The 26,074-nt window shown below is 40.0% G+C and overlaps 3 protein-coding genes across 3 annotated transcripts; 1 reads left to right on the plus strand and 2 right to left on the minus strand.

Annotated features, from left to right (window-relative positions):
- Positions 1 to 953: 953 nt before the first annotated feature.
- On the minus strand, positions 954 to 12,851 carry comp (cartilage oligomeric matrix protein). Its single transcript, XM_088312482.1, has 19 exons — positions 12,748 to 12,851; positions 11,581 to 11,654; positions 11,328 to 11,379; positions 10,740 to 10,888; positions 10,272 to 10,409; positions 9,153 to 9,230; positions 8,674 to 8,826; positions 7,561 to 7,665; positions 6,912 to 7,019; positions 6,500 to 6,659; positions 5,834 to 5,952; positions 5,332 to 5,384; positions 5,065 to 5,258; positions 4,823 to 5,001; positions 4,458 to 4,506; positions 3,493 to 3,689; positions 2,178 to 2,350; positions 1,940 to 2,079; positions 954 to 1,583 (listed from the first exon to the last, which is right to left on the minus strand). Exons 1-19 carry the CDS (start codon positions 12,806 to 12,808, stop codon positions 1,525 to 1,527), a joined length of 2,241 nt encoding a protein of 746 aa, XP_088168608.1. The 5' UTR covers positions 12,809 to 12,851; the 3' UTR covers positions 954 to 1,524.
- Positions 12,852 to 14,690: 1,839 nt separating this feature from the next.
- On the minus strand, positions 14,691 to 22,498 carry tmem38a (transmembrane protein 38A). The gene is made up of 6 exons (XM_088313940.1): positions 21,931 to 22,498; positions 18,079 to 18,235; positions 16,856 to 17,040; positions 16,683 to 16,770; positions 16,017 to 16,134; positions 14,691 to 15,279 (listed from the first exon to the last, which is right to left on the minus strand). The coding sequence occupies exons 1-6, from the start codon at positions 22,052 to 22,054 to the stop codon at positions 15,085 to 15,087; spliced, it is 867 nt and encodes a 288-aa protein (XP_088170066.1). The 5' UTR covers positions 22,055 to 22,498; the 3' UTR covers positions 14,691 to 15,084.
- Positions 22,499 to 23,306: 808 nt separating this feature from the next.
- On the plus strand, positions 23,307 to 24,912 carry smim7 (small integral membrane protein 7). The gene is made up of 5 exons (XM_088313941.1): positions 23,307 to 23,418; positions 23,602 to 23,643; positions 23,750 to 23,802; positions 23,876 to 23,966; positions 24,127 to 24,912. Exons 1-5 carry the CDS (start codon positions 23,393 to 23,395, stop codon positions 24,140 to 24,142), a joined length of 228 nt encoding a protein of 75 aa, XP_088170067.1. The 5' UTR covers positions 23,307 to 23,392; the 3' UTR covers positions 24,143 to 24,912.
- The last annotated feature ends 1,162 nt before the right edge of the window (positions 24,913 to 26,074 follow it).

Below are 26,074 nucleotides of genomic sequence, written 5' to 3' on the forward strand. Positions count from 1 at the left end.
TTTGGACTTTTAGTTTATTAGAACCATTCTTTTCCTGCGTGGAAACTCAATTGTGTCAAATTTGAATGGCTTTTACATTGAAAAGTCCTCTCGTCAAGATTGACTAAAGCTGGTAGTTTCCCTTTTCCTGCATACAAATAATGTGTAACAGCGCTATGCAGTTGCAGATATAAGTCCAAAAGGTGTTTTGGATCCAATTCCAAACAACTGCAGTTTCCAAGCTCAAACAATTCTAATCACTCCATATTACTGTATTTGAATGTGTCGACCTTTACCAAGTTGGCCCAAACTGTCACACCCAGGTCACAACAAATTAATTTGGATGTTCAGAAACCACCAAGGCTCAAGCCTGTCCTGGATCGTAAAATACTGGATGACTAGTGTCATTGTCCACAGTAAAGCTCTTTTTTTTCTATTATCGAAATGAACCACGAAAGATCCCCCAGACGTGAAATTGGTAATTTATGTCAAATTGAGGCAAGTTAACCTTAAAATTCTGGCTGCTTGGACCAAGGGGCCATTCTACGATTAGACGTTTAGGGGTTAGAGGTAAAATGAATTTCATTGTTTTGCACATTACATCCAATTTAATTCCTAAAGAAAGAGAGGCTTCACACTTTTTAAAGAAGTTTGCAATTAAACCAAAAAAAAACTAATTTCCGGTAGTTTATTTAAATTTTGAGCCACAGCTAAAAGATTCATAAGTTTTTCATAACTCTAATTTTCGGGGCAAACCACTCATTTTGATGCAGCAGCACTCCTACATACACGTCAGTATTTTTTTCTGGAGTCCAGCCACCTATGATGGTTACCAAAAAAAGACCCTGGACTACTTTTGGAGACTTTAATTTGAAAGGCAATGCACAACATGTGAAACACATGAACAGATATTGACTTTTGTGAATACTTTCAGTACAAATACATAAAATCCTCTTTTCGCCACTATTTCTCTCTTTCCTAGTATTGCATTTATAATGTGATGTCAGTTAATCCCTGCCTAACAACACTTAGCTACACTTAAATGCAGCAAAATTGCACAACGCTAATTGTAATGTGTTGGTTGTGAATGGTACAAATTAAATGTGCCACATATCCTGGTCTCTGCTTGGCACTTGCACAACTACTGCATATCATTGGAAGGCGACATACAAATTGCTCTGTGCATTTAGCGTGCTTACCGAGCACTGCATGTTTTTACACTTAGCTTTTTTGAAAACGGGATACAGTTTAAAAATGTCATCTTTTGATTTATGTGTGCTTCAGCAACCCGAAAATTGGACTACAGACATCAAGTTTGCCCCTACAACATATTAAACATACAATACATTACGTCTTATATGAGCTGTGCTTAAAAGTGGGCTCCAATCTGAACAAATTGCATAATTTCATTCTTAAGAGGCTGTTAGTAAATAAAATAAAATATAATATTATGTCAAATTTCCTTATCTTTGGAGACATTTTCATCAGTCTGGAATCTGAATGAATGTTATTGGAGTTCTTCGAAGGGCTTGTGGGTCATTCCCTTCAGGCCACCAGTTGAATATGCTGTGCACGATAAGTGTCGAAGTCCTCTGGTAAAGTGTCTGCAGGCAAGAATACTCAATTAGATCAGATTTTTTTTTCTGCGTCAACACTAGCTCGCCAGTCCAAATGAACAGCTGTCTTACTAGTGAAGAATAAAAGACTGACAAAGTTCATAAAACTTTGCATTTCTAGCCATCGTGTGAGACCTGAACATCGACCAGAGTTGAGAAAATATCAAAGGACTCGTCACAATAAGTTTCAACTTCATTGGGGCAGGTTTTGTGTGGAAGAACTTGAGAGTCCTGACCTCAACCCCGTCATGCACATTCAGAAAAAAACTAAACCAAAACAAATGGTCTTCTGAGTTCATAGATAGAAACACAGTCACACTTGAGAGTGAAAACATGTTGCTCACCATTGCAGCGGTAACGCAGGTTGGCCCAGATGATGTTCTCCTGGGAGAAGCAGAAAACTCCAAGTCGACCTCCCCTCATGGTGGCGTCTATGATGACACCTGTGTCTGCCACCATCTGAGGACCCTCATACCAGCGAACCCTGTACGCCAAAAGAGCGAAGAATGAAGCGTTTCTGTATGCAAAAGTGGCATGTGAGCATGAGAGACTGTTTAGTTTTGCTCGTTGCAAGTTCCCTACCTGATGTATCCATCAGCGGGTCGGTGCTGGAGGAACCAGCGATAAGACGTCTTGTCCTTCCAGCCGACATTGCGAGCGTCTTTCCACAGCAGTTTCACCTGCTCACTTGTGTCGCCCGTGTGCCAAAGGGCATTCCTCAAGTTCTCACCAGGGCCCGTGTTGGACTTGACAGCCTTTACAAATCCACAAATGAAACTAAGTGTGAGTCTCTGGTGTAATATCTTGGCCCTGTGCAGCACACGACTCAAGAATGAACAACTTGTCATCAAGTTCTCGATGGAATTTGAAAGACATGGCATGAAAGCAGCTCAGCACTGTTGCAATATTTTCCCAAAATAGACATGTTTGAATAGGGAATAGTGGCCATTGATTGCCCAACAAAATCGATGTGCATCTTCTCCTCACAATGGCCAATGAAGAGTTGCATGTTCTGCCACTTTCTGCTTTACTGAAACTTGGCTCAGTGATTGAATGCCAGATGCTGCGCTACAACTGCCCGTTGAGACCTTCATGTTCCTGGGAATTACAGTCTCTCAGGAACTGATGTGGGCGGCCATCATGAACTCCATCCTCCTGCAGCTGCTGAGGAACCTCAATTTTCCTCCCACATTCCAAAAACGGGTCACCAGCCATTTGAAACTGACATTTTGCATACTGATTAACTTTAAGGTCTAGCAGTTTGGTAAAGATACCAGTCTGCCCTGTGACTAACTGAAAAACAGTCGTGGCTATAAACTTCCTTTTGCTTTTGCAAGGCTCCAGACTGCCACTAAATGGTGTCGTTTTGCTCCTAAATTTTGAGACATTGCACTTTCTTTCTGACAAACTTCTGCTCCAAACTACAGCCAATTTATCAGTAATAAAGTACAGTGAAAATTGGAGTGATTAGTTAGTTTGCAATTTCACTTCCAGTATGTGCCCCAAAATTTCCAGTTAGGGGCCACTGTGTGTCAAGTTAGTCTGGAGCCTTATTGTTGGGGGAAATCACAATGTCCTGTCACTGGTCCACTATTTAAGGATGATCATGTGGTTGTTGGATGTTACCTGGTGATGCGAGCACCGTTTTGGTGATCCATTTTGTGAATGTGACTGTAAATGGTTGGTTATCTCTTTCATGCCTCCCCCTGTGAATAACTGGCAACCAGTCCAGGGTGTACCCTATCTCTGCTCGGCTCCCTTGACTCCAATTCTTAATACATAGAGTTCAAAGATGATGTTGGTCGACCAAGTTCAACCCAATGGATGGCAACATTTTGAATAAGCTTTGTATTAATCTTGAGCAGTTGTTTGAAATGTCAGGCCTTCCGCTGATTACCTTCAGTTGGATGCCCGGTTCTGCCACAGCTCTGAATGGGTTGGCCTGCCAGTAGATCTGCTCCACCTGCTTCCACATGACCACGTAGAAACTGGAGCTGTCCTGGTACCCGAAAATAAATCCTGCATAGTCGTCGTCTGTCACCGTGTTGACATGAAACGTCCCTTCGAAATCGACACCACTAAAAGCAGTGTAACCTGGGATGGAAGAAGTGCTACTTTACCATTCAGTATCGATTTCCATGACACATTGTTTATTGTGTGGAATGAGTGGAAAATAAGTTCAGAAAATGTATTTGACTAAGTATGTGTGGAGCCTCATGATATCATTTAGCCTTTATCCCATGTTAATATCTTAGCCAAGATTGTACTGTATAAAATAGTCCTACAAATGCAAAGTCAATCCACATACTTGAAGAAAGACCTAAATCCATTCTTTCATTTCATTTGATGATAACATTCCACACAAGGTGCTGCATTGTGTCTTTTAGATCTAAATAAAGCAAAAGGTACCCCAAAGAAGACTTGTGGCGCTGCCCGAGGAAGTCTTGAGTGGCAGAGAAATATGTTAAAATAGCGCAAGAAGTGATATTAGCAGAACAGCGGTGAAGTGTGCTGTAGGTTTGACAAAGGAGTTTAAGGTGGAGGTGGGACTGCATCAGGGATCGGCTCTAAGCCCCTTTCAACTTCCAGCGGAGGTTACATGTTTTGGATTCAAATTTAGAGAGACTGTTGAGGGTGTGGTGCGCTTTTTGCCCATAGTCAACTGGAATAGGGTCCAGCACCCTCCCGCTACCCTGTACAGGATAAGCGGTGTAGATAATGACGTGACAGTTAGAGAGAGCAGACTTGGATGGTTTCGACACATTCAAAGGAGAGGAAGTGAGTATACGGATAGATAAAGATAGATGATGTGCTGTGGCGACCCCTAATGGGACAAGCAAAAAGTAAAAAGAAGAATCTTACCAACAGCCAACCCAGGATCACTATTCATTGTCTGGACAATCTCTCTGCCCTGTATAATAATTGAAAAAGAAAATAGTTTATTGACTTCCAGCACCCAATATTTTTCAAGCATTAACTTCATTTTTAGCATTTTTAGAATAAAATATAAAGCTTCAGAACTGCTTATACAGTAAATACCCCAAAAGCAGAAGAAGAACAAGCCGGCAGCTCTGTAGCGCCTCTGAAGGTCATTTTATGAGTAAATTATGTTTTCTTATTAAAAAAATAAAATTATTTATATATATATATATATATCTTAACTCTCATACATTATTTATGTATTACAGCCACCAAATTGTGAACAGAATGTATGAAATGAAGTTGACCTGATCCAGCACCACCCAGTTGGGGTCAATCTGAGCGTCACCCTCTGGATCTAAAACCACAGTCTGATACTCCCTGAAGTCAGTGAGTGTGACCTCAGCGTTTTCAGGACAAACGTCAACGGTGTCAATGATGGTGTCGTTGTCGAAATCCTTTTCACACACATTACCTATGCCGTTGCCTGGAAGGATGCATGGAAACAGATGTGAACGTGAATGATTTATTCACCTGCAGCAATCCCTACCGTCAGAGTCCTCCTGCAGGGGGTTCGGGATTAAACGGCAATTATCAGGACCCGGTGGCAGCAGGTCCGGGATGCCATCGTCATCGTCGTCATCATCACACTCGTCTCCTTTGCCGTCTTTGTCGGTATCTAGCTGGGAGCTGTTGATGACGGCTGGGCAGTTATCTCGAGAGTCTTGGTGACCGTCCCCATCACTGGGGGGAGATATTAATTAATTGGCACGTGCAGGATGTTGGTCACGTTAAGCGTCATTTGATCCCACAGTACCTGTCTTTGTTCGTGTCGCAAGGATCCCCGATGAGGTCGTTGTCCGCATCCAACTAGGAAGCCAGTGTTGGTTTTAGGTTTAGAGCAGAAACTGTTGTTTTGGATAGCTAGCCATAGAAGTTCAAATGTTCTAATGGTTTTCAACTAGTCTATTTAAATTTTGTGCATGAAAGTATTAGTTCTAGCTCCGTATCGAGTACTCAAGAGGGAATACAAAAGTGGTATCGAACATCCCTCTTCAAGGCACATGAATCTAACACCAACACTACATTATGTACACTGTTTTCAGGATACTGTATGCCTTTTTTATTTTGTCTACAGTGATATTAATATTGAAAAGAAAGAAAATGTGGAGTTTTTTTTTCCCCACCACAGTCTAACCATGTTATTTGGTATATTGCTGCCTAAAATACGCTGATGCCACGACATTTGAATGAGTAAACATGAATGTGCACCAGTTTAACACAGATGAACAAGTTTTAATGCTCAAGAGCTGTCTGACCTGGTCTGGGTTGGGAACGTAGGGACAGCTATCACAGGCGTCTCCAACTTTGTCTCCATCACGGTCTATCTGGTCAGCATTGGGAACTCTCCTGCAGTTATCCAGGTAATTGGGGATTCCTAAGAAAATGCTGACAGTCATCCACAGTATGCTCGCGTATTCTTTAAAGGGGAAGTCAACCCCCCAAAAATGTTATCAAGAATATTTAATATGGAGCCCCACTAGTTGAAACACAGCATTTTAATTAATATTACGTTTGTGGAATATGAGTTAAGCAGTAAAATCGACCCGTTTTTGTACCTCCCAGCAGGCGGCCATTTTGTCACTAGCTGTCAACTGAAAATGACATCACAGTTGCACAGGGCTCAGGTTACAACCAATCATGGCTCAGCTTCAGAAACAGGTTACCTGAGCTCTAACTGTGATGTCATTTTCCATCAACAAAAGTGACAAAATGGCCGACACTTCAGATAGCTAAAAATGGGTGGATTTTGCCGCTTAACTCATATTCCACAAACGCAAAATTAATCAGAATATCATGTTTAGACTACTCTAAGCGCATATAAGATATTATTGCAAATATTTTTTGGGATGACTTCCCCTTTAAATATGTGACAATAAGTTTGCAACCACAAGTCTACAAAGTTCAACATGAAACATACTAACCATCCCCATCAATATCTTCATCACATTCATCACCAAATTTGTCCACATCGGTGTCCTTTTGGTCATTGTTTTTGACAGCGCGGCAGTTGTCGCACGCATCGCCAAAGTCGTCTTCGTCAATGTTCCTTTGATCCACGTTGGGCACCAGTACGCAGTTGTCCTGTAGGCAAGCACTTGTGGATTTTCAGGATCGTCACTCTCACGGGCAAAGAACCACATTTGGTAACCCACTCTGTACTGTAATAAAACTGCAATATTTGTGCCTCCCCAACCAGCCAAGAAAAGAATGATAGTAGTGAAAATGTATGATTAATTCTATTATTATAGTGATATAATAAATATATTACATTGGACGTAAGTGTGTGCAGAAAGCGTACTCCAGTTTTTTGACAGTAACATATGCGTCAAGAACCTGTGTGTTGGGGATCCCATCTCCATCTGCGTCATCATCACAGGCATCTCCAATTCCATCACGATCAGCATCTTCTTGACCAGAGTTGGGTACTGTGAGACAATTGTCCTGCAAAGAACAAAAAAGGAAAAAAAAATAGTGAGGAACAAACCCGGGGAAGCTAAATGTTGCATTATTTGTGTAAGGTTTGAATCAATTTGCTTGAAATGTTTTCTTTAAAATGCAATGGACTGCATACTCGCGCTTCAGCACCTGCAGAATATTATTATTATTATTATAATTATTTTTCAATACGTTTTTCAATATTTTTTAAAGAATATTACATGTGTTTGTTGTTGTTTTGGGAGCCAACTGTAATTTTCCATGGAAAACACATATTGGAAGTTTACCAGCATTTTTTTTTCAGGAGGATTTGGTGTTCCCATAACAAAAAACAAACAAAAAAAATTTCAATGCATTTCAATGGATGTCAGTTATACATAGATTTCTGCTATTCACCGGTTGGCCCAGTCCCTATCACTGTAAATAGCGGGGTTCCACTGGACATCACATTAAGTACATACCAGCACAACCTTGTCGAAAGGAATTGGGAATCTAACCCCCCCCAGTCTGCCCCCAAGTCATTCATTTCCTAGTGCCTGTGACTCACCTTGGCACAGTTCCTCTCAGCACAGTTCAACCTCTCGTCTGGAAAGCCATCAATGTCGATGTCAGGTCCGCACAGGAAACCATTGCCAGCCCATCCAACTCCACACTGTAAGCATGTCAAGCATTTTATGGGCCGAATTCTTTTCACCGGCCCAGCATTATCGGTATTTGAACTCAAGCTCTTCCATTTACAATATACTTACTAATGGCAAGTTCACAAGTTTAAGTCTAGACATGCCAAAATAAGTCGTGTTTTAACATTTGCGCCTTGACACAAACTGAGTGGTGCTTAGAAAGATATATAGATACAATAGTTATGGTCACAGACACAGTGCATCTCACAGGGCATCCTCAAATTGTTTGGGTGTGAATGCCACAGCACAATTCTTCAACAAAAAAATTTGATTCTAAAACAAGATAAATTGATGTATCAACTTTTATGTAACATACTCAATCAGATACTCTGTGAAGAAAATAAGACTACTAAAAGCAGAAAGGGGAAAATAACCCCAAAGATTTCTTCACAAGAATATGATCTATGCAGGTCCATTAGTCAAAACATTGTATTTGGATTAATATTGTGTTTTTGGAATAAGAGTTAAGCAGAAAAAACACCTTTTTTTTAGCCATGTCATGCCATTTTGTCACTTTTTGTCGACTGAAACTGACACCACACTTGCTCAGGGCCCAGCTAACGACCAATCATGGCTCAATTTCATAAAACAGGTGAGCTGTGATTGGATGTTACCTGAGTTCTGAGCAACTGTGGCGTCATTTTCGGTCGACAAAAGTAACAAAATGACCACCCCCTGAAATGAAAAAAATTTGCAGCTTAGCTCATATTCCACCGACGCAATATAAATCAGAATGCCAGGTTTCGACAAATGAAGGTGCATAGAACATATTATTGAAAATAATTTTTTAGGGATTGACTTCCACTTTCAGTAAAAGTACAGATTGAAATATAGATAGAGTACTTAAAATGAAAACTTTTCTTGTACGGAAACTCATTGACTTAGGTGTACCTAATGGAGTGTTAAGTGAGGGCATCTCCTGAGTGTAAATATGACACACATTGTTGTGTCAAAAGAACAGGAAAATGGAATTCCCTCACTTGACATTCAAGCTTGCCATCTCGATGGTTGACGCACTCTGCGCTGGCGTGACAAGGGCTCGGCTGGCCGTTCCCACACGCTCTCTCAGGCCTGCAACCCTGTCGCTGGTCACCCACGTAGCCCCTCTTACAGGGGCCGCACCTGAAGGAGCCCTGATCGATGAAGCATCGCATCAGTCATTGGTGTGGATTTCATTAGTTTGTTGATTCCTTTCAGCAAACTATGCATTTGGTAACTGGGCCTCTGGGTTCTTAATCCATCCGTTAATGCCATCGCTCGCATCGTACATTGTGTTCATCTATCGATATTGGTTCTGTCCATTTTCAGCAAACAGTACATTCATCATGATGACAACATGAAGACATACAGTACGTATTAGGCATCGTCGCATCAATTTGCTTCGAGCCAACTGTGCTTGACCCAAATCCAGAAAGGTAATTCTTTATTTGGACCAAGGTTTCACAGAATCAGTACTTACAGGAGTATTCATACAGATGGAATTCTTCACACAGCCGCCATTCGTGCGGATGTCACACTCATCGATGTCCTTGCACACCTTTGTAAGACAGACAACCACGACGGATAACTTTGCATTTCAGAAGAATTTACATTTATTCTTATCTCAAAACAACCACAACTTTTGGGGATACCATTTCTTGTAATATTCTTACTATATTTAATGCTATTTATCAGAAAGTAATTTATACAGGTGGATCTCAATAAATTTGAATATTATTGAAAACTTAATTTATGTCAGGAGTTCAGTTTAAAGGGTGAAACTCGTTGAGTCATACACAGAGTGAAATAATTCACGTTTTGGTCTTTATGTAATTATAATTCTCGTACCTCACAGATACGGTAATGAAAACCACAAATTTCCCAGCTCAAGAAGTCAGAATATTACGTTACTAACAATCAAAATGTTTTTTGAAGTAGAAATTAGGTAAGAATTAGCTTTCTGACGAATATGATTAATGAATCAGTAAAATGTCCTGTATCCACCCTTCCATTTTCTCTTATCCTCATCTGAGTCCTAGGTGAGCTGGAGCATATGAATTTGGGCGAGATATGAGGTACAGTCAGTAAGAACAGTCTAGAGCAGGAATGTGCTTGTGGCGGAGAAATTCATAAAAATCCAAAATATGGGGAAATATTGAAACAAAAAGAAAAAAATCCACATATGCATGAATCCACGGGTGCCGAACGGCGAATATGCAAGGATCGACTGTAGCTTTAAAGATGTAATATCACCCATCACCACTAGATGGCAAAAATGTCTTAGTTGCGATTAGACTTGCGCAAGCATGCATGGGGAGTCCAATGTGCAAATCACAAGGTCCCTGTGCCGGGCTACGTATGGACTATTGACATTCATTAATTTTTTTTTCTTGTTGCAATATTCAAATTTACGGTGATGCGCCTTTGTGCATAATTAGTTGATCCCAAGCTAAATTTAGGGATTATTCATAGAGACGCAGGTTGTTTGACAATACTTTCATTTAATTGTACTATACTGTAGATTTTATTTTATTTTAACATGATTGCCTACAAATCACCAAACCACAATCTGATGAATACTTTACGATGAAATGTTTACCTGCTTGTTGGCAGTTGCGTAAGCGATGCCGGTGCCTTGTATCTGAGGTCCAGTGTATCCCGAGGGACACGAACCACAGCGAAACCCTGGGGATGTGTTGATGCACCGCACACCCATGTGGCACGGTATCACAGAACACTGCAGACGCCAGTTATACAGTACTTGTACACATTTCAGGACATCAGAAAAGATTCACAAATCAGGGCTGTCACCACCACGGGAAGAAAAAAATCCACAGACACATGAAAACATCTTGGACAAAGTCTTACTAGAGGTAGTAGTTACTAGCCCTGTAAATTGGATACAACGCTGTATTTCCTTTAAGTTTCACTTCAGGTAAGTTTAATGGCCCGTTGTATGTGGACAAAGGTATTGGTCAACTATTGGTAGTGTACCAAGTCAGGGGGAATCAAGCCAGGGTGAAGATACATTGTAATTTTGGTTGTTTACATTCTTAATCCTGCATACCTCATCCACGTCTCTGCAGTGCGTGCCATTACCCTCCATGCCTTCTGGACAAGGGCCACAACTTGGACCTCGAGGTGTCTCCATACACTTTACACCACGGAAGCAGGGGTTGGGCACACATGTACGACGAGGCATCCCGCCTCCCGTCCCTGAGGTGTCAAATGGCCTTGTGACTCATTTTGACTTCATTTAATTTGGGAAGAAAGTCATATTCAAACAAATTAATTTAAAATATAACTTCATTCTCTTCATATTATACTTTTTTTCTGGAAATAGCGTCTGTATTCTCCCCAAAAACATAGGACTATAATCCATGGAAAATATGAGTTTAGTTTTTCTTCATGCAGGGATGCCGGATGCATTCAATGATATGTCACAATTATATCAAGCGTTTTAAATGGTCCACATATGCAGGGAGAAATAATGGGCGTATCATCTTTGCTTTCATTTATATGTATGTGCTTTTTTAAATCATATGTTAACAATTTACTGCAACTTATTTTGCAATCCCAGGCTATGACGCCATTGAGTCTGGGGACCTCCGTTTGAGAACATCTTGTGTAGTGTATACTGATAACGGTGACTCACCACAGGCTTCACACTCCATCACTGTGTTCTTGAGGAAAACCATCTCTTTAATCTGTAATATATAAATTGTTGGTTTTTGTGGGGGTGCGTGTGTGCAACTTTTCATCAGTCCAATCCAATCCAAACTTTTCCATACTACAAATGCCAACAGAGAGCCTTTTTTGAACCAATAAAACATTGCTAATTGTCAAGTTTAAATAATTGTATTTCAAAATCACAATACTTATATTAATCATGTGTGAGGGTGGATTACCATCTGTTTCAGAAGCTCTTTTATCTCCGACAGGGCAAGGTTTGACATTCTAATCTGATTTATAATTTCACCATCTAAAATTGAAAGAACAACAATAATTATTAAATCTGTTGACTGTATGGATTATAAAACAACCGTGTGTGCGTGTGCGTTCGTGCATGCACGGAGCACATGTATTCCCAAGCAGGAGTCTTAATAGCTGACATTCCAGAGGCACCGCAGGTCTAACTTGAATCCGCCACCTACGCATTGACTACATTTTAAAGAGCAGACAGAAATGCCGCAATGGCAGCTGCATGATTGATTCTGCAGATACAGACGTGACGCAAGGTTTTTCTGAAGATTTTCGCCCTCCAAGGAGCAGAAGACAATATTGCTGCTGTATTAAACTGAAACTAAAAAAAGTGAATCATTTGTCCAATTGAAACAGCAAATAGGTGAAGATTTTTTTTCGCTCCATTTTTAGTTACCTGTAGCACAATCTCGTTGGTGGTGTCCTCAGTGATGACAAGCAAAATTGCATTGTCACCTTTGATTCATTAAATGTGTGACCCAATAAATTAAGATTAAAGACTTTCAAGTGATGGGCAATCAATGTACATGACAGACAAACTTTTTACAGAAAAACTATATTCAGTCTCAACAAAATTTGAAGACACGAAGCAGTCATGAAGCTCATCTGCCAGCACAAATTGTTGTAGCTGTTGGTACAGACAACTGACCCAATGACCCCAAATATCCCATCCGATCACCTAACCTGTTCACCTAGTTGAAGTTTGACTAGCAGTTATCATTAGAAGCAACTTTATTTCATGAATAAATAAAACTTCATGGACTCGATAATGTATATCGGCTAAATACACTGGCAGAAAAAAGGGTCCAGTTGGGTCCAGTTATGTTCTCCAAGGTTCAACTAGTTGTCATGTACCCAATTGAACAATTAGGTACAAATAAGTACCATACTGTATTTACAAGGTTACAAAAGGTGCATAAATGGTCCATACTGAACTGATTCCCACCCCCAATTATGTTTGTCCAAATACAGTATGGCTACGTTCCACTGTCATGTTTCCCTTTTGAATGCCAAACAAATGTTTTTTTCTTCATGGTTCTTATGGTACCCAAAGCCAAAGCAACCACCACGTCTAAATCTAAGGATTCTCTCACCTCTCTGTCCTGCAGCTTGTCCTATGCAGAGGACACAGGTCAGCACCAGAAAAAAAAACATGCTACCGTGTGTGTATCGCTCTTGTCTGCCTTCGTCAACCCTTCTGCAAATCTGCTTCATATTGAGACTCACAATCTCCTCCCCCTGCTTTTGCTTTTATACTCCGTAACCCTCCATCATAAAAAAATATCAACAAGAAAACAACAAAAACACACTCCCCCCATCCCAAATTACAGTGCTCAGCCCCCTCTACAGGAAATCCAAGAAATGATAATCTCCATCTTTTATGCACAGCACACATCATGTTAACGTTTTGTTACTGTAATATTGGGGATGGAGATGCAACACCATACTGTCGATAATTCTCACTCCAATAATCCAAAAATGTTTGGATGTCTGCAAAAGTAAGATAGGTCTTATGGTTAGTATAAATTCAAGTTTAATCAAATTTTTTTGGCATATTCTTCAAGATGAAGAATGACATTCACTAGAAAAGAAAATGCATTTTGTGGGTTTGCTCACAAATGCAAAAATAAAACATGTCACTGGTGATGCACATACTGAACATTTGTGAAGCTTTGTGAGATTAGTTCTAAACTCTCCAGCCGATCTGGCCTGTGACTGTCTGGCCACCAGTTCAGGGTGTAGTGCGCCTTTCGCCCGTAGTCAGCTGGGATAGGCTCCAGAACCCTCCCGCGACCCTGTACAAAATAAGCGGTGTGGATAATGACATGACATGACAAGACTCTCCAGCTGAGCTTTTATTTTTCAACATTTAATTAACCAAAGACATATACGTACTCTGATATTGACATTTCAAATGATGTCAATATTTTTGGAACATAGTTGTATTGAACATGTAGTTCTGTAGACGTATGATTGGCTTAAAGGGATTTGTTTGGTTGTTTGAGTTATTTTGTTTGTGGGTTTTGTATTTGCATTTTTCCTGCAGGCATTTCAATATCAATATAAATTTGTTGAAAAAATATCATGTGTTAAATGTTGTTTTACTGGAATTATTTTGATATGAAAATATGAACAGATGTTTGTGATCATAACCAACTAGCAGGCCCACTATATATTGTCTAGATAGAGCAAAAATGAAAAGATGAAAACATATTCATCTAATCTAGTGTGTGCGTGTGAGTGTGTGTGTGCGCACATGTTGTTTGCATTTGTCTAATGGGCTGGGCAGATGGTGCTAACATTCCTTTGCTCTTGATCACCTTGATGGTCTCTCAGCGTCACCATGTGTGTTTGTGGTAAAATGAAAAAATGACAGTTGTTTTTAGGGGGGCTTCTAGCTTTCTTAGTGCGTTACCTCAACTTCATCTTGGACCTTTGCCGTCATCTCCCAGCGGCTTTGGCATCACAAACACACACACACGCGCAACCTAATGCACACAGACACGTGTGTGCGTGTGTGTATTCTGGTTTTCTTGTTCTTGAATGTCACCTGTGTAGTATGTTGTTTTAAACCCTTTGTTACATCATGAAGGTATCTCTTGATTTTCAATTTTAAAAATTATAATCCAGTTTTTTTCTTTCAAAAAGTCTAACTTGCTGTCTACCTTGGTCTTACAGGCCCATAATTTTGTTGAGCTCACCTGTGCTTTCTTTCTATTGAAGACCATAGCAAATATTTTTTTTTGAATGTTCAAATATCTTTGAGCCCCTGGAAATAGAGATACTCTGCATAATGTGGCATATTTTGGTCAAAGCTCTTGAATTAAACTTCATATAACTTCCATCACGTCAGTCATTTTGGTGGTATATAAGTTATAAACTCTGTCATTGTCCAAATGCAATGAAAAGCAAACCTTGATTGTTATTACGTCATCACTAGTTGCATATATTACTTACAAGACCTTTCAGTGCCTTCCACGATATGAAGTAAAGAAAAGAACCACATTTTTCAAAATTCTTTGATTAGTCACAAGCGTCAAGGTAAAAAGTTTATTTCCTTTTCACATTATACTTTCTTCACATTTGTCTGATTGAAATGGATTTTCTTTCAGTTCTGAATCAAGTGAAATGGACCAAAAGAGAACCACTGACACCCCAACAATGAGCATACTCGGTCTGAATGTGGACAACCACACAAAATTGCATGAATGGGAACATTAAAAAGAGCTTTATAATGGACAGAGAAGGTTGAAAAATGAATGAATGTATTTACAGTCCTTGTGAGATGTAATTGAAAATGTTACTCAGAGCACCATATGGCTCGAACAGAAAGCGTCTCAATGGTGAAACTGTGAAAGTGCCTTTTCTTCTTTGGAAAGAGGCGCCATGGAGTGATGGCCATGTTGGTGAGTCAGACGCAGTTCCACAGTCTACTCGGCTTTCTTGGTTTTCCTCTTTCGAGCGCCTTCACTCAGTTCCTCTTTGCTTTTGAGCGATGAAGGGGCTGGAGGGTGATGATGGTCTTCGTCAGAGCCGCGCAGAGGCGAACGGAAGAGCAGGTGGCAAATCCAGGATTCAATGAGGGCGAAGGGAGAGCCATGAGAGTGACGGGCAGTCATCCACACCTGGAGGAGAGTCAGAAAATACTTGATTTGACTTCTTTCCAGTGCAAAGGTGCAATTTTTTTATTTATTTATTATTATGTCAATGTTTTGGGAACATTGTTTTGTTGAACCTTTTTTTGGGAGTGACACATACCAGAACCTACAAATTGTTTGAGTGTTTTAGTAAACAGAATTAATGTAGAAAGATGAAGCTAGATCAGAATATACACTAGTTTTGAAGACGCATGATTGGCTAAAAGTGATTTGTTTAGTTGGTGGACATGGGGCTGATTGAAATCAGTTGTGACCATTCCCCACAGTGGTGCAGACCTCCCTTGCTCAGATCCAACACCCTGCATTCGTCTGCGAAATTCCCAACACTATGCGAGCTGCTCAGGATTTATAACACCGTTCACGAAAATAGAGCCCATAGTTTCATCCAAGTTCTCATGTGCTGAATCAACAACAGCAAAATTAACATTACTTGAATTGAGTGAGAAAAATAGGAACATTGGTAATTAGTGAGGAGTGCTGTAGTATTCCAAACACACTGGTGGTCTTTCCATGTGTGATTTATTTTATTTCCGCTAATAGAAAACCAGCACTTTCTAAGTCTGCGGACTAATTACTTAAATGTGTCAAAAGGCCAAAACTCGCATATTGGACCAGTCTTTACTGCTGTCAATTGTAGAATAAAACAATCTGAATGATTACTATTGATGTGTCACAGTGTGTTTCGAGTGCATCAACGTGCAGACCTTGCTCGTGACCATGAAGAGGGTGAAGACGATGATGAGCATGCTCCTGGACACGGGAAGCCAGTGAGTCTGCTGCATGGTGAAGAGGATGGCGCCATACAGGCTAGCTTTGGTAGGGCTGTAGGGAAAAAGAAAAAAAATCATTTATATTTATAATTTTACATCTTCTGAAATATCCACTTCACATTGTCTTATGCTTACACGTGTAAACTACCTTGCAGTAGCAATACAACGCCTCTCATGTGAACAGATGAGCGAGATATCATGGACACAGAAGTGTGGTGATGCTTCAAATTCATAATTCAAGGTGCTTTTGTTCCAGAATTACTTGTATCATTGTTCCAGTTAGTGGAACAATTTTTTAAACCATTTCTAAAGCAATGAATCATCTATCCATCAATATTGTTCCTTTCCTTGCTTGGGTCATGATTAAGCTGGAGCCTGTCTCGGCAGACTTTGGCCTTTGACTTGTTTTAGAATGATTTCCATACAGACATTTTCATCTACTTAGAGTATGATTGATCAGTTAGTAACATTCTAAACGGCTACAGTCAGTGACAGCACTAAATATAGCAAATAGTAACGTCGTTCTATTCCAACAGGATCTCCCAATGGGGGGCCGGTGTGTGTATCAGCACACAGGGAGTCATGAAAGAAGAAACTTACAATGACATGTTGAGGATCTCGTTGGTCTCAGGCCTCCACACGCCACGCAGCAGCTGCTCAAAGTTGGAAATGAGAGCCACTCCAGACCCTGTGAAGATACACACATTGCATAGTTGGAGTTGCAATATGACTGTATCCATGATTATCTGCGTGATAGTGAGCTCTGCCGCTACCTTTGACGTAACCGACGATGACCATGATGAAGAAGCCATGGTGGTAGGCGTGGTGGGCGTGGTGCACGCCGGCGGCAATCTTGCGAGTACGGACGACTTCCTTCAGGGCGACCAACACTAACTTGACTGGCAGGAAAGCCACACATTTGTAGAAGAGGTTCAGTGGGCAGTAGAAGATGAGGTACCTGTGTTTGAATATGACACGGACATTAAAAAAAAAAAAAAGGTTCATTCACTGAAGTAGGCTACTTTGCACTGCTACATGAGGTGTTTGACAAAGTTCCAAGACTGGTGTCACAAATGGTCAATCTCAATCTACATGTTTTCCCCTTCAGCTAGATGATAAACCGGAACATCCAAAAAGAGATCTTGCACCATTTGCTTTGTTCAGTGTGTGAGAAGAGGCAAGAGTTATGCAGGACAATTTACGGCTGCTTCACCCCGACAACGTGCCTGCTCACAATTCCTTGAATATCTGACAGTTCCTGACCAAGAAATAACTTGTAACAACCCCCAAACTGCCTGTGTGTGATTTTTCTTTCCTCCTTGTCAAGGGAACACATTTTGAGCTGTCTGTCCAAGAGTGCATAACAGTAAGGCAGACAATGCTGGGAATGTGTGGACTGATTTTGAAAAATATCTTTAATGACACCAGTCCTGGAGGTTTTCTAACACGCCTCATCAATGTTGAATCGAAAAAGGCCAATTTACACTCACTTGTAGATCTCAAATGAGCTATTATACAAGACCTGCATACATAATGTTACCTTTACAAATAGAATATTGCTCAGTTCACTGTCACAAATGTTTAATACACAAATAAACCACCACATACTACAGGTTAATGCATAATGTTTGTAAAAATACTGTATTATATTTTCTGAGTCAAAGATGGTGTAGTGGTTCATACACCTGCAAAATATTCTTGTCAAAAACTGTCATTTAAACAAAACCAGATTTATTGACGGTGTCGTACTTTCTCGTTCACTGACTTGACTACAGTGCAGGTAATGTGGGTTCAGCTCTCAACCCGAGATTTTGTGGACTGTAAATGTGAGGATGAAAGGCTGTCTGTTTCTGTATGTTCCCTCCAACCTTGGACGGCTGGATTATTTTCGGATTGAAAGCCCAGTGAACAACGGTAGCAATATTTCAACACGGAAATCTGATGTGACTTGTGCTCAAAAATCAAACTAAAATATAAAAAAGTGAGTTTTCCTCACCAGATTGCAGAGGCCAGCAGGATGTGGCTGTTGTGTTGGAAATAGTCAACAGGGCTACTTCCCAGCATGATGTCGGCCAGAATGTAGCTCCCAAAGCAATAGAGCATGGCGCAGAGCCACGAGGCCACGGGACTCCTGCGAGAAACCTCCACTGAGGCTGCACAACACAAAGAGATGAATAGAAGGTGTTGTCAGTGATTAGATCAGATGATATTCAGAAATCTTTTTTTTTAATTCTTGACTCATACTTGGTCAAAATCTGGTGCCTCAAATTTAGACCTCGGTTGCAGAAGTCGCGAACCAAAATCACTCCTTTGAGAGCTGTTAACAAGTTTACAACTTGTCTAATGCGGAATGGCACACTATTTCCTCTAAAACAACTCCCAGCAAAGGGTTGTCTTCTAATATAAAAACTGTTCTAACCATTTTGTCTTTACATTGCTCAGTTCTGAGTGACACAGACTGAAGCATTCAGAACAATACAACAGATAACAATGGTTCAAACACAATTTTAGAATAAATACTTCATAGATTTAAGTAAAAAGGAGCTGAAAAAAAATATATACACATATTTTGTCATTATGGGTTTAGCCCCACTTTTATGAATGGAGTTGTCAATATTGAATGAGTTAACCGAAATATCAGAAACACTTCTCAATGTGATGCAGTCCAGTGCAAACTACAACTAGCACGGCATTGCTTGTGTTGAAGCTCATTATTTTTGCATAAGTGCGCCTATTGTTGAGGGTGGTGAATTTATTTGTTATTTAAACAGGCCAGTATATTTGCTTTAATTTTGTCGCGTAAATGATGCAAAAAAAAAATGAATGAAAACACAAATTTTTGAAAATGTGCTGTTTAGCCCAAAAAAGAAAGAAAGCATTTTTGGTGCTTGGTGTTTCTGTATTTCCTGACCTTAACCACGATGACCAAGTGACCGCCAAAAGTTATCAGTGGGAGCCGCGTGTGTCTATGTGCAGAATTTGTGTCCACGCCCACACCACTATCAAGTGTACGCCCCTGATAGGATGCTTTTATCAGAACTCACTTGTGGGCGGACTTTTTACCAACTCAACTGTGCAATAAATGTTTAAAGGGGGAATCAACCCCAAAATGTTCCTGACAATAATATGCTCTATGTGACATCACAAGTGGAAACACGGCATTCTAATAAGTATAGAGTTGGTTGAATATGAGTTAAGATGCAAAATCCACCCGTTTTTGTACCTCTCAGCGGGCGTCCATTTTGTCATTTGCCGTCGACTGAAAATGACATCACAGTTGTTCAGGGCTCAGCTAACGACCAATCATGGCTCAGTTTCAGAAAAAAGGTGAGCTGTGATTGTTCATTGAACCTGACTGAAGTGACAAAATGGCCGCCCTCCTGAGAGGCCTAAAAACAGGTGGAGTTTGCTACTTAACTCATATTCACATACACAATATTAATCCGAATGCCATGTTGTGCCTAGTGAAGGCGCATAGAGCATTTAATTGCAAATATTTTTTGTGGAGTTGACGTCCTCTTTAAAATGTGCAATGGTGAGAAAAGATAATATGATTCATTTGTTGCAATTAATTTAAAGGTGTTACAAAGAATTGCTGGCAAGCACCATTATCAATTAAGTAAACTGACGCAGAAATGCATCTATTGATTGCATTGTCCTTTTTCCAATAGGGCTTCTTGGAAAACATCAGCGTAATTTGATAGATTGTATGGTTGTAAGATTACTTACATGTAGTTAACAGCTTTAGGGGTATATTACATTCACTAACACACATACAGAGAAATAATTAAGCGGTGAGCAGAGTGCTTCTCACAAATGTCCAACAACAGGTGTGCGAGGGTGTCGTGGTGCTGACTTTGAAAGCAATCTGATGCTGAGAAATGCCATCCCAAGAATAGATTTTTCCCCCCTTCTTCATCCTCCGCCTTGCATGTGTCGCCGGTGTCTTAAACCCTTGACCCCCAACACATGTCTATTCCACTCCTACAGCAATGTTGACCCCCTTGTTGCCGTATAGTGTGCAGTTGCAATGAAGCTGCAGTCATGTAACATAAATAAATAAATAAAGAAAGTAAGAAAGCAAATGGCTCATGCAAAGCACTCTTGATTTGACTGTCAAACTTTCTCCAAAGTAAACAGACATGAATTTACCGATTTAAATGCTCAATCTCACGAAACACATGTAAGCACGACATACACATCAATATACTTTACCCAACATAAAACACCTAATTTAGACGTGCAAACGTTAACATTGTAGCATCGCTACAAAAAAAGCACTTTCTTTCATAGCTATGCTTGCTCATACTCTGTCATCCTAATTGTAAGTTTCTGTGACAAACTCACAACTTCTCTTCTTTTCAGCACACGTTTCTGAATTAGTTTATATTTTAATGTCTATCAGTGATGGAAAGTCCCCACGTGACTCCCTGTTGACAATATAGAGTAACTTCACCTGTGAACAATTGGTAATTGGATGTTGGGGGGGTGGTAGTCTTCTTCCTGACCACTGTCAAAGTGTCCTTGAGCAAGGCACCAACCCAGCCCAAACCAACTCCAAGATGAAGCCTAACAGTGCTGTTTGTGGAAGCATTAACTCCGATACCACTTCTTGCATGTATGCAAGGGTGTGAACTCCTTCTCTGTATGCTGCACAATGCAAAAACATATGGCAGAATATATGTTGAATTTTGTTAGAATGTATTTCAAATACAATTTAAATCTGGTGTGTTGGTGGTATCATGGTGACCTCGGGGTTCGAAAGATTTTAATTTGGATTTCCTGTGTGGAATTTGCAAGATGACCCTGTGGTGCATTTTCTTCAAATACTCCAGCTTGCTAACAGGTAAAAAAAAAAAAAGACTGTTAGGTATAAGATTCTTGATGTCTATATGTGCACTGCGATTGTCTGGCCCAAAGTCATCTGGGACTGGTTCCAGCTCACCAGCAACGCAAATGAGGATGAACACTTGAGAAAATAGCACAACTTCTATGAGGACAGTTTAATCCTGTCATTAATCAGGGCAGATCATATGCAGACTGATGGCATGAATATTAACTGTTTGGACATGCAATAAAGTGATGGTAACAACCAACAAGTTATGTGTCTCAAGTGTTCATATTAAAAGAGGAGAAAAAAAAGAACCATCCAGTGCTTGGACTCACTCCACAGAAGTTTAAACCAATGAGAAATTAAGAGGCAACATTTCCTTTGTTACAAAGCGTAGTAAATTGTTCCATGTTTAACAGTCAGTCCACATAGCACACAGTTAGTCCTGAAGTATACAAGAGCCCCGGGGCCCACTGACATCTATTTCAAGCTCTTCTATTTTTTGCCCAAGTTTCTGGCATGCGTAGACCTTCTCTCACATTTCATCCCCGTAAGGCTCTGCCGCTCAAAGGACTTAAAACTTGGACAATGTCAAAAGCCTAAGTGCTTTAGTTCACTCCAGTGGCTTCGTTTGTGAATGCGAATGGGGTCAGAATTCCCCTCAAACTGAAGCAAGCTGAGTTTTTACAGCTGCACATTTTATGTAACAGGTCAAGCTCTCTATGGAAAAAGGGCACTTGCCTTATAAAATCATCAGAAAGTCCTTGTAGGGATAGTGGAACACAGTGTGGTTGTTAGAAGAAAAGCATTAAAAGTATTTTTTGAAATAAACACACATTTGCAAGTATTTTAGTTTACGATAAAATAGAATAAACGTTTCAGTATTAATTGCAGATGCATACAATTAACTAATTTTGAAAATTACAGATAATCCATATATATGAACTCTATTTCTAATTAAATTAATAAAACAAGAAAGCCCTCCATGAATAGACTAATGTTTTTTCTGACTCTCACCTGGCTCATACTTGAGGTAGAGGATGGACACGATGTAGTAAGCCACATCAAACACAGGAAACATTCCCATTTTAGAGAAAGCTTGCGCCAAATCTCCCAAATTGAGGGCAGACAGCACATCCATGTTGTTATCAAGGTGATTCCTCTTATTAATGTCCAACTGCGCAGTCAGGATTGGAAGATCCCCCTCCCCACAACCCGGTCCACGGACTCTCCACCAAGCCCCCCCGGCCTCGACAGTGAGAGGCTGAGACACTCAAGCCTTCCTATTAATACCACTCATCCCCGCATCGTCATCATCATCAACACCACCACCATCTTCATCCTCATCATGGCATGTGCGCGGAGCCAGCTGCTCCGATTTTTAGGCGGCAGGTTTACACGGCAGCTGCTTCAAAAACGGCTCCTGACGTCTCCAGCACCAAAGGGCGCTATTTTGTGGAGAAACACATGTGCGTCGAAGCGCCATTAGCACGTTATTATTTTTCCCTTACATACCAGATTAAATACATGGCGGGACTCTAATCCTAAAACAGATCTGAACAATGCACATGTAGGGTTGATGATATAATGGGATGTTCATACGCCCCCGCGTGACAAAACATAGACGATACATGTTATAAACGTCAACAACTTGCTCTTGCTGACACTAGATGGCACTAAAACACCAAATAGACAAAGAATTGTCATGAAGGCCAAAATATTTGAATGAAAAAAATTTAGAGGCCATCAGAAGTGGTTGCAAAGTATGCCCTTAATCGCTATTTCAATAGAAATACACACACTGCAAAAAAAATAATAATAAGAGAAAGGTATAGAAGTTATAAAAGTACTGATTCAATTTATATATTCGAGGAAGGGAGAGTCCGGATTCTGAAATATACAAAAAAAACTGAAGTTAAAAGTAAAAATTAAATTTTACCGTCAATTTGAATGTCGATAACATGACACCAACTACGAAAAATATTTACTGACGACCACCTCATTGAGATAAAAAAAAATGTCATTCTTATTGAAAACACAAGATTGGGATTAATCTAATAAATTTAACGGTATCCAAATAAATCGTAGAAAGATTGACCATTTATTATCGAGTTTACTTCTCGTGTGAGTCAAAGATGAACATGCACGCTGAACTAAAAGTTGTCAGACAAACAATATTGTTTAATGTGGGTCAATATTTGTTTTTCTTGTCTTGGACACGTCTTTTAAGAACATCCTCCTTCATGACATGTTACAAAATACTCTCCTAAAATAAGTGTTTCTTTTCCGGAGTTGTTTTCACTCTTTAAAAAATAATATGTACTGTACATAATGATTATAAAAATATAAATCCAGATTTTGACTGATAAAGCGGTGTGTACCTGCGAAACAAAGGCGAGGGCAAAATTAAATAGATCTCCATTGGTCACATTTCGTGGTGCGAATACGGAAGTGAGGCGTTAGCTTTGATGTTGTCAAGATGATCGGAGATCTGCTGTTATTTGGGTAATGTAATTGAATAACTCAAATGTTAACGACTAAGTCACCTAGCTGTCATATATATGGCATGTTTTTTATATACGTTTGAATTAAACTGTTGCTAAAAGCTCCGTGTTAATGCCACCTCACCAGCTCTCTGGTGCGGAGACCACGCTAAAAAAACCAATGGCTTGTCTTATCCTTTTTCAGGACCTTGTTGATCAATGCAGGAGCTGTGCTGAATTTCAAACTGTGAGTACATTTCCAAAAACCAGTCATGTTGTTAATGTAAGTCCAACGACATAACTGTAAACGATTATGGACCTTGTTGAACAGTACGAGTTGAATTGTGTTGTAGCAAAAGGAAAGAATCCCAGGGCTTTGGAGATGAGTCCAGAGGTCCAACGACAGGTGTGTATAAAAGTATAAGAAATTAAAAAGGTGGCTGTGTTTATTGATTTTTGTGACCATTTGTCTTCTGTAGGCGACAACATTCGCGAGTTCCTGCTCAGCCTGCGATACTTTCGCATCTTCATTGCACTGTGGAACATCTTTATCATGTTCTGCATGATTCTGTGAGTAAGACTGGCAATTAATACCACACACTGTCCTTTTTTTCCACACTGATGCTCCTTCTTTTCAAACCGACCCTACTTTATGGCTTGATGAAGTTGCAAAGAGAAGTCCTGAAAATGGAATCTGAATTTGTTTACAAATTATCTTTAATCTTTACAGATTGTTTGGGTCATGAACAACTGTGGCATTAGCTGGGCTACCACCGGGCGACTGATTTTTCAAGATGGATGCTCAAAACCTCCTGATATTCCTTTTTGTTCTCGTATTTTAATTGTTTCATTCTTTTGTAACCCCCACTCAGCTGTACAACTCTACAGGAATGTATAAATTGCTTTATTTATTTCATCTTGTATATTATCTTATTCTTGTAAAATCATTGCGTAAAGTAATGAATAGAGCATAATTTTTCTGCTTCGTTTACCAATTTTTACAGTACGGTTACAAACCAATACAATAGGTAATGTTTCCCCCTTGCCTTTTCTTTGTTTCGTCACAACCAAATTGGTTTCATTTGATTTAACAAGTTCCTAGTATGCCTAAATGTTCTATTTATTCTGACACCCTGAAACATAATTTTAAATGCTCATTTCTGTTTGATCTACATCTCAACTCAACTGTATTTATAAAGTACTTTAATACAAACACAGCTGTTTGCAAAGTGTTGTAAATGGAGCAAAAGTAAGTCATACAACAACAAACAATAAAACAAATGAACAATGAAGCCAGTAAAAATCACAAAACAGTGAGTAAATCATGCTGAGTCAAAATAAAACACATCTAAGAGGTATCTCATTCTGAATTTAGGATCTGCTGCTATTTTGGTTTGTGGTGCATTTTGTGTAACTTCTCACAGGACAAGTATGTAAGTTAAATTCCACTACTGTGCCCCTGTGAATAAATGTTCACTAGTAAATGTATCAAAATAAAATTTGATTCTTCAATTGACTTTTTGAGAAAGACAGTGCTCACATGGTATCGTGATGCTTGTAACGTCACATTTGGAATAGTACTTGAGTTGCAGCTTCAGTTTTTGGACGGATGGTCTTTTGCTCTCCTGCAAAATGGCTTGATGAACTTGGGAATAATTTTGGACTGCTGATAGCGATACGCCCAGGCCCTGAGGGACAAAAGCAGTACCAAACCACCACACCGTTGCCTTGTATGTTCCTTCCAAACAACTAAAATTTTATTCCGTGTGTCCGCACAATAGTTTGCAATTCGCACTGTGGAACATCCAGCAGCTCGTTTGCCAACTTTAAACAAATGTTTTTCTGATTAGCTGTGGTGTCATTCAATTACATCCATTATTGTTTAATGTTTTACATCTCATAGACTTTTCAACATCGATTACGCACTTGCAGTTGTTCCAGGATGGCCACTCCTAGAGAGTAGCGAGTTGCAACATCACTTAACTTTCTCTGTATAATAAGTCAGCCTGACTTATTATGATTTCATGATCAAGGCGTTAGAACGCAGCACTCAAACTCCGGTTCTCCTGAGCTGCTTTCTTGAATGTTTTAGATGTTTTGCTCCTCCAACACACCTGATGGGAATGATCGGCTCATCAGCAAGATCTAATAACGATCCTGAGCATTTGAATCATGTTAATTGGAGGAGGGAAACATCGAAAACATGTAGCAAATTGGCCCTCAAGGGCTGTAGCTTCAGACCCCTGCCGTAGAAATACTTCTGTGACTGCTTAGCCCCATAATCACAAGAAAGTCTCAAAGGGCTTCACATGCCCAGAATCGCCATACCCTGATGTTAACCGCTTGGAGGGTGAGGGGAAAAACCCGAAATCCCATCTGAGGAAAAGTAATGGGGGGGAATCCCTCTTCCAGGATTCTCAGGCTACAATGGATGCTAAGTGGGCAACATTTGACACGTATGATGCTATACAATGTTAGTTGAAATAATGTGAGTGTCAATCAAATGGAGCGCTGCAGAAGATGACATCAGTGGAGCGGGTCCTCGTCCAGTTGATCAAAGCTGTAATTGCGTTATTTGTGGGTCACTTGAGAGCGCCTTTATGTGAGCTGTGGTTCACATCAGGCAGTGCTTTTTGAGAATAGTTAATTCAAAAAGGTCAAGACAGCTTGATTCAACA

The sequence above is a fragment of the Idiotropiscis lumnitzeri genome, chromosome 13, assembly GCF_059441095.1.
Source record: "Idiotropiscis lumnitzeri isolate Australia: NSW breed Sydney's pygmy pipehorse chromosome 13, RoL_Ilum_1.0, whole genome shotgun sequence".
Classification (NCBI taxonomy): Eukaryota; Metazoa; Chordata; class Actinopteri; order Syngnathiformes; family Syngnathidae; genus Idiotropiscis; species Idiotropiscis lumnitzeri.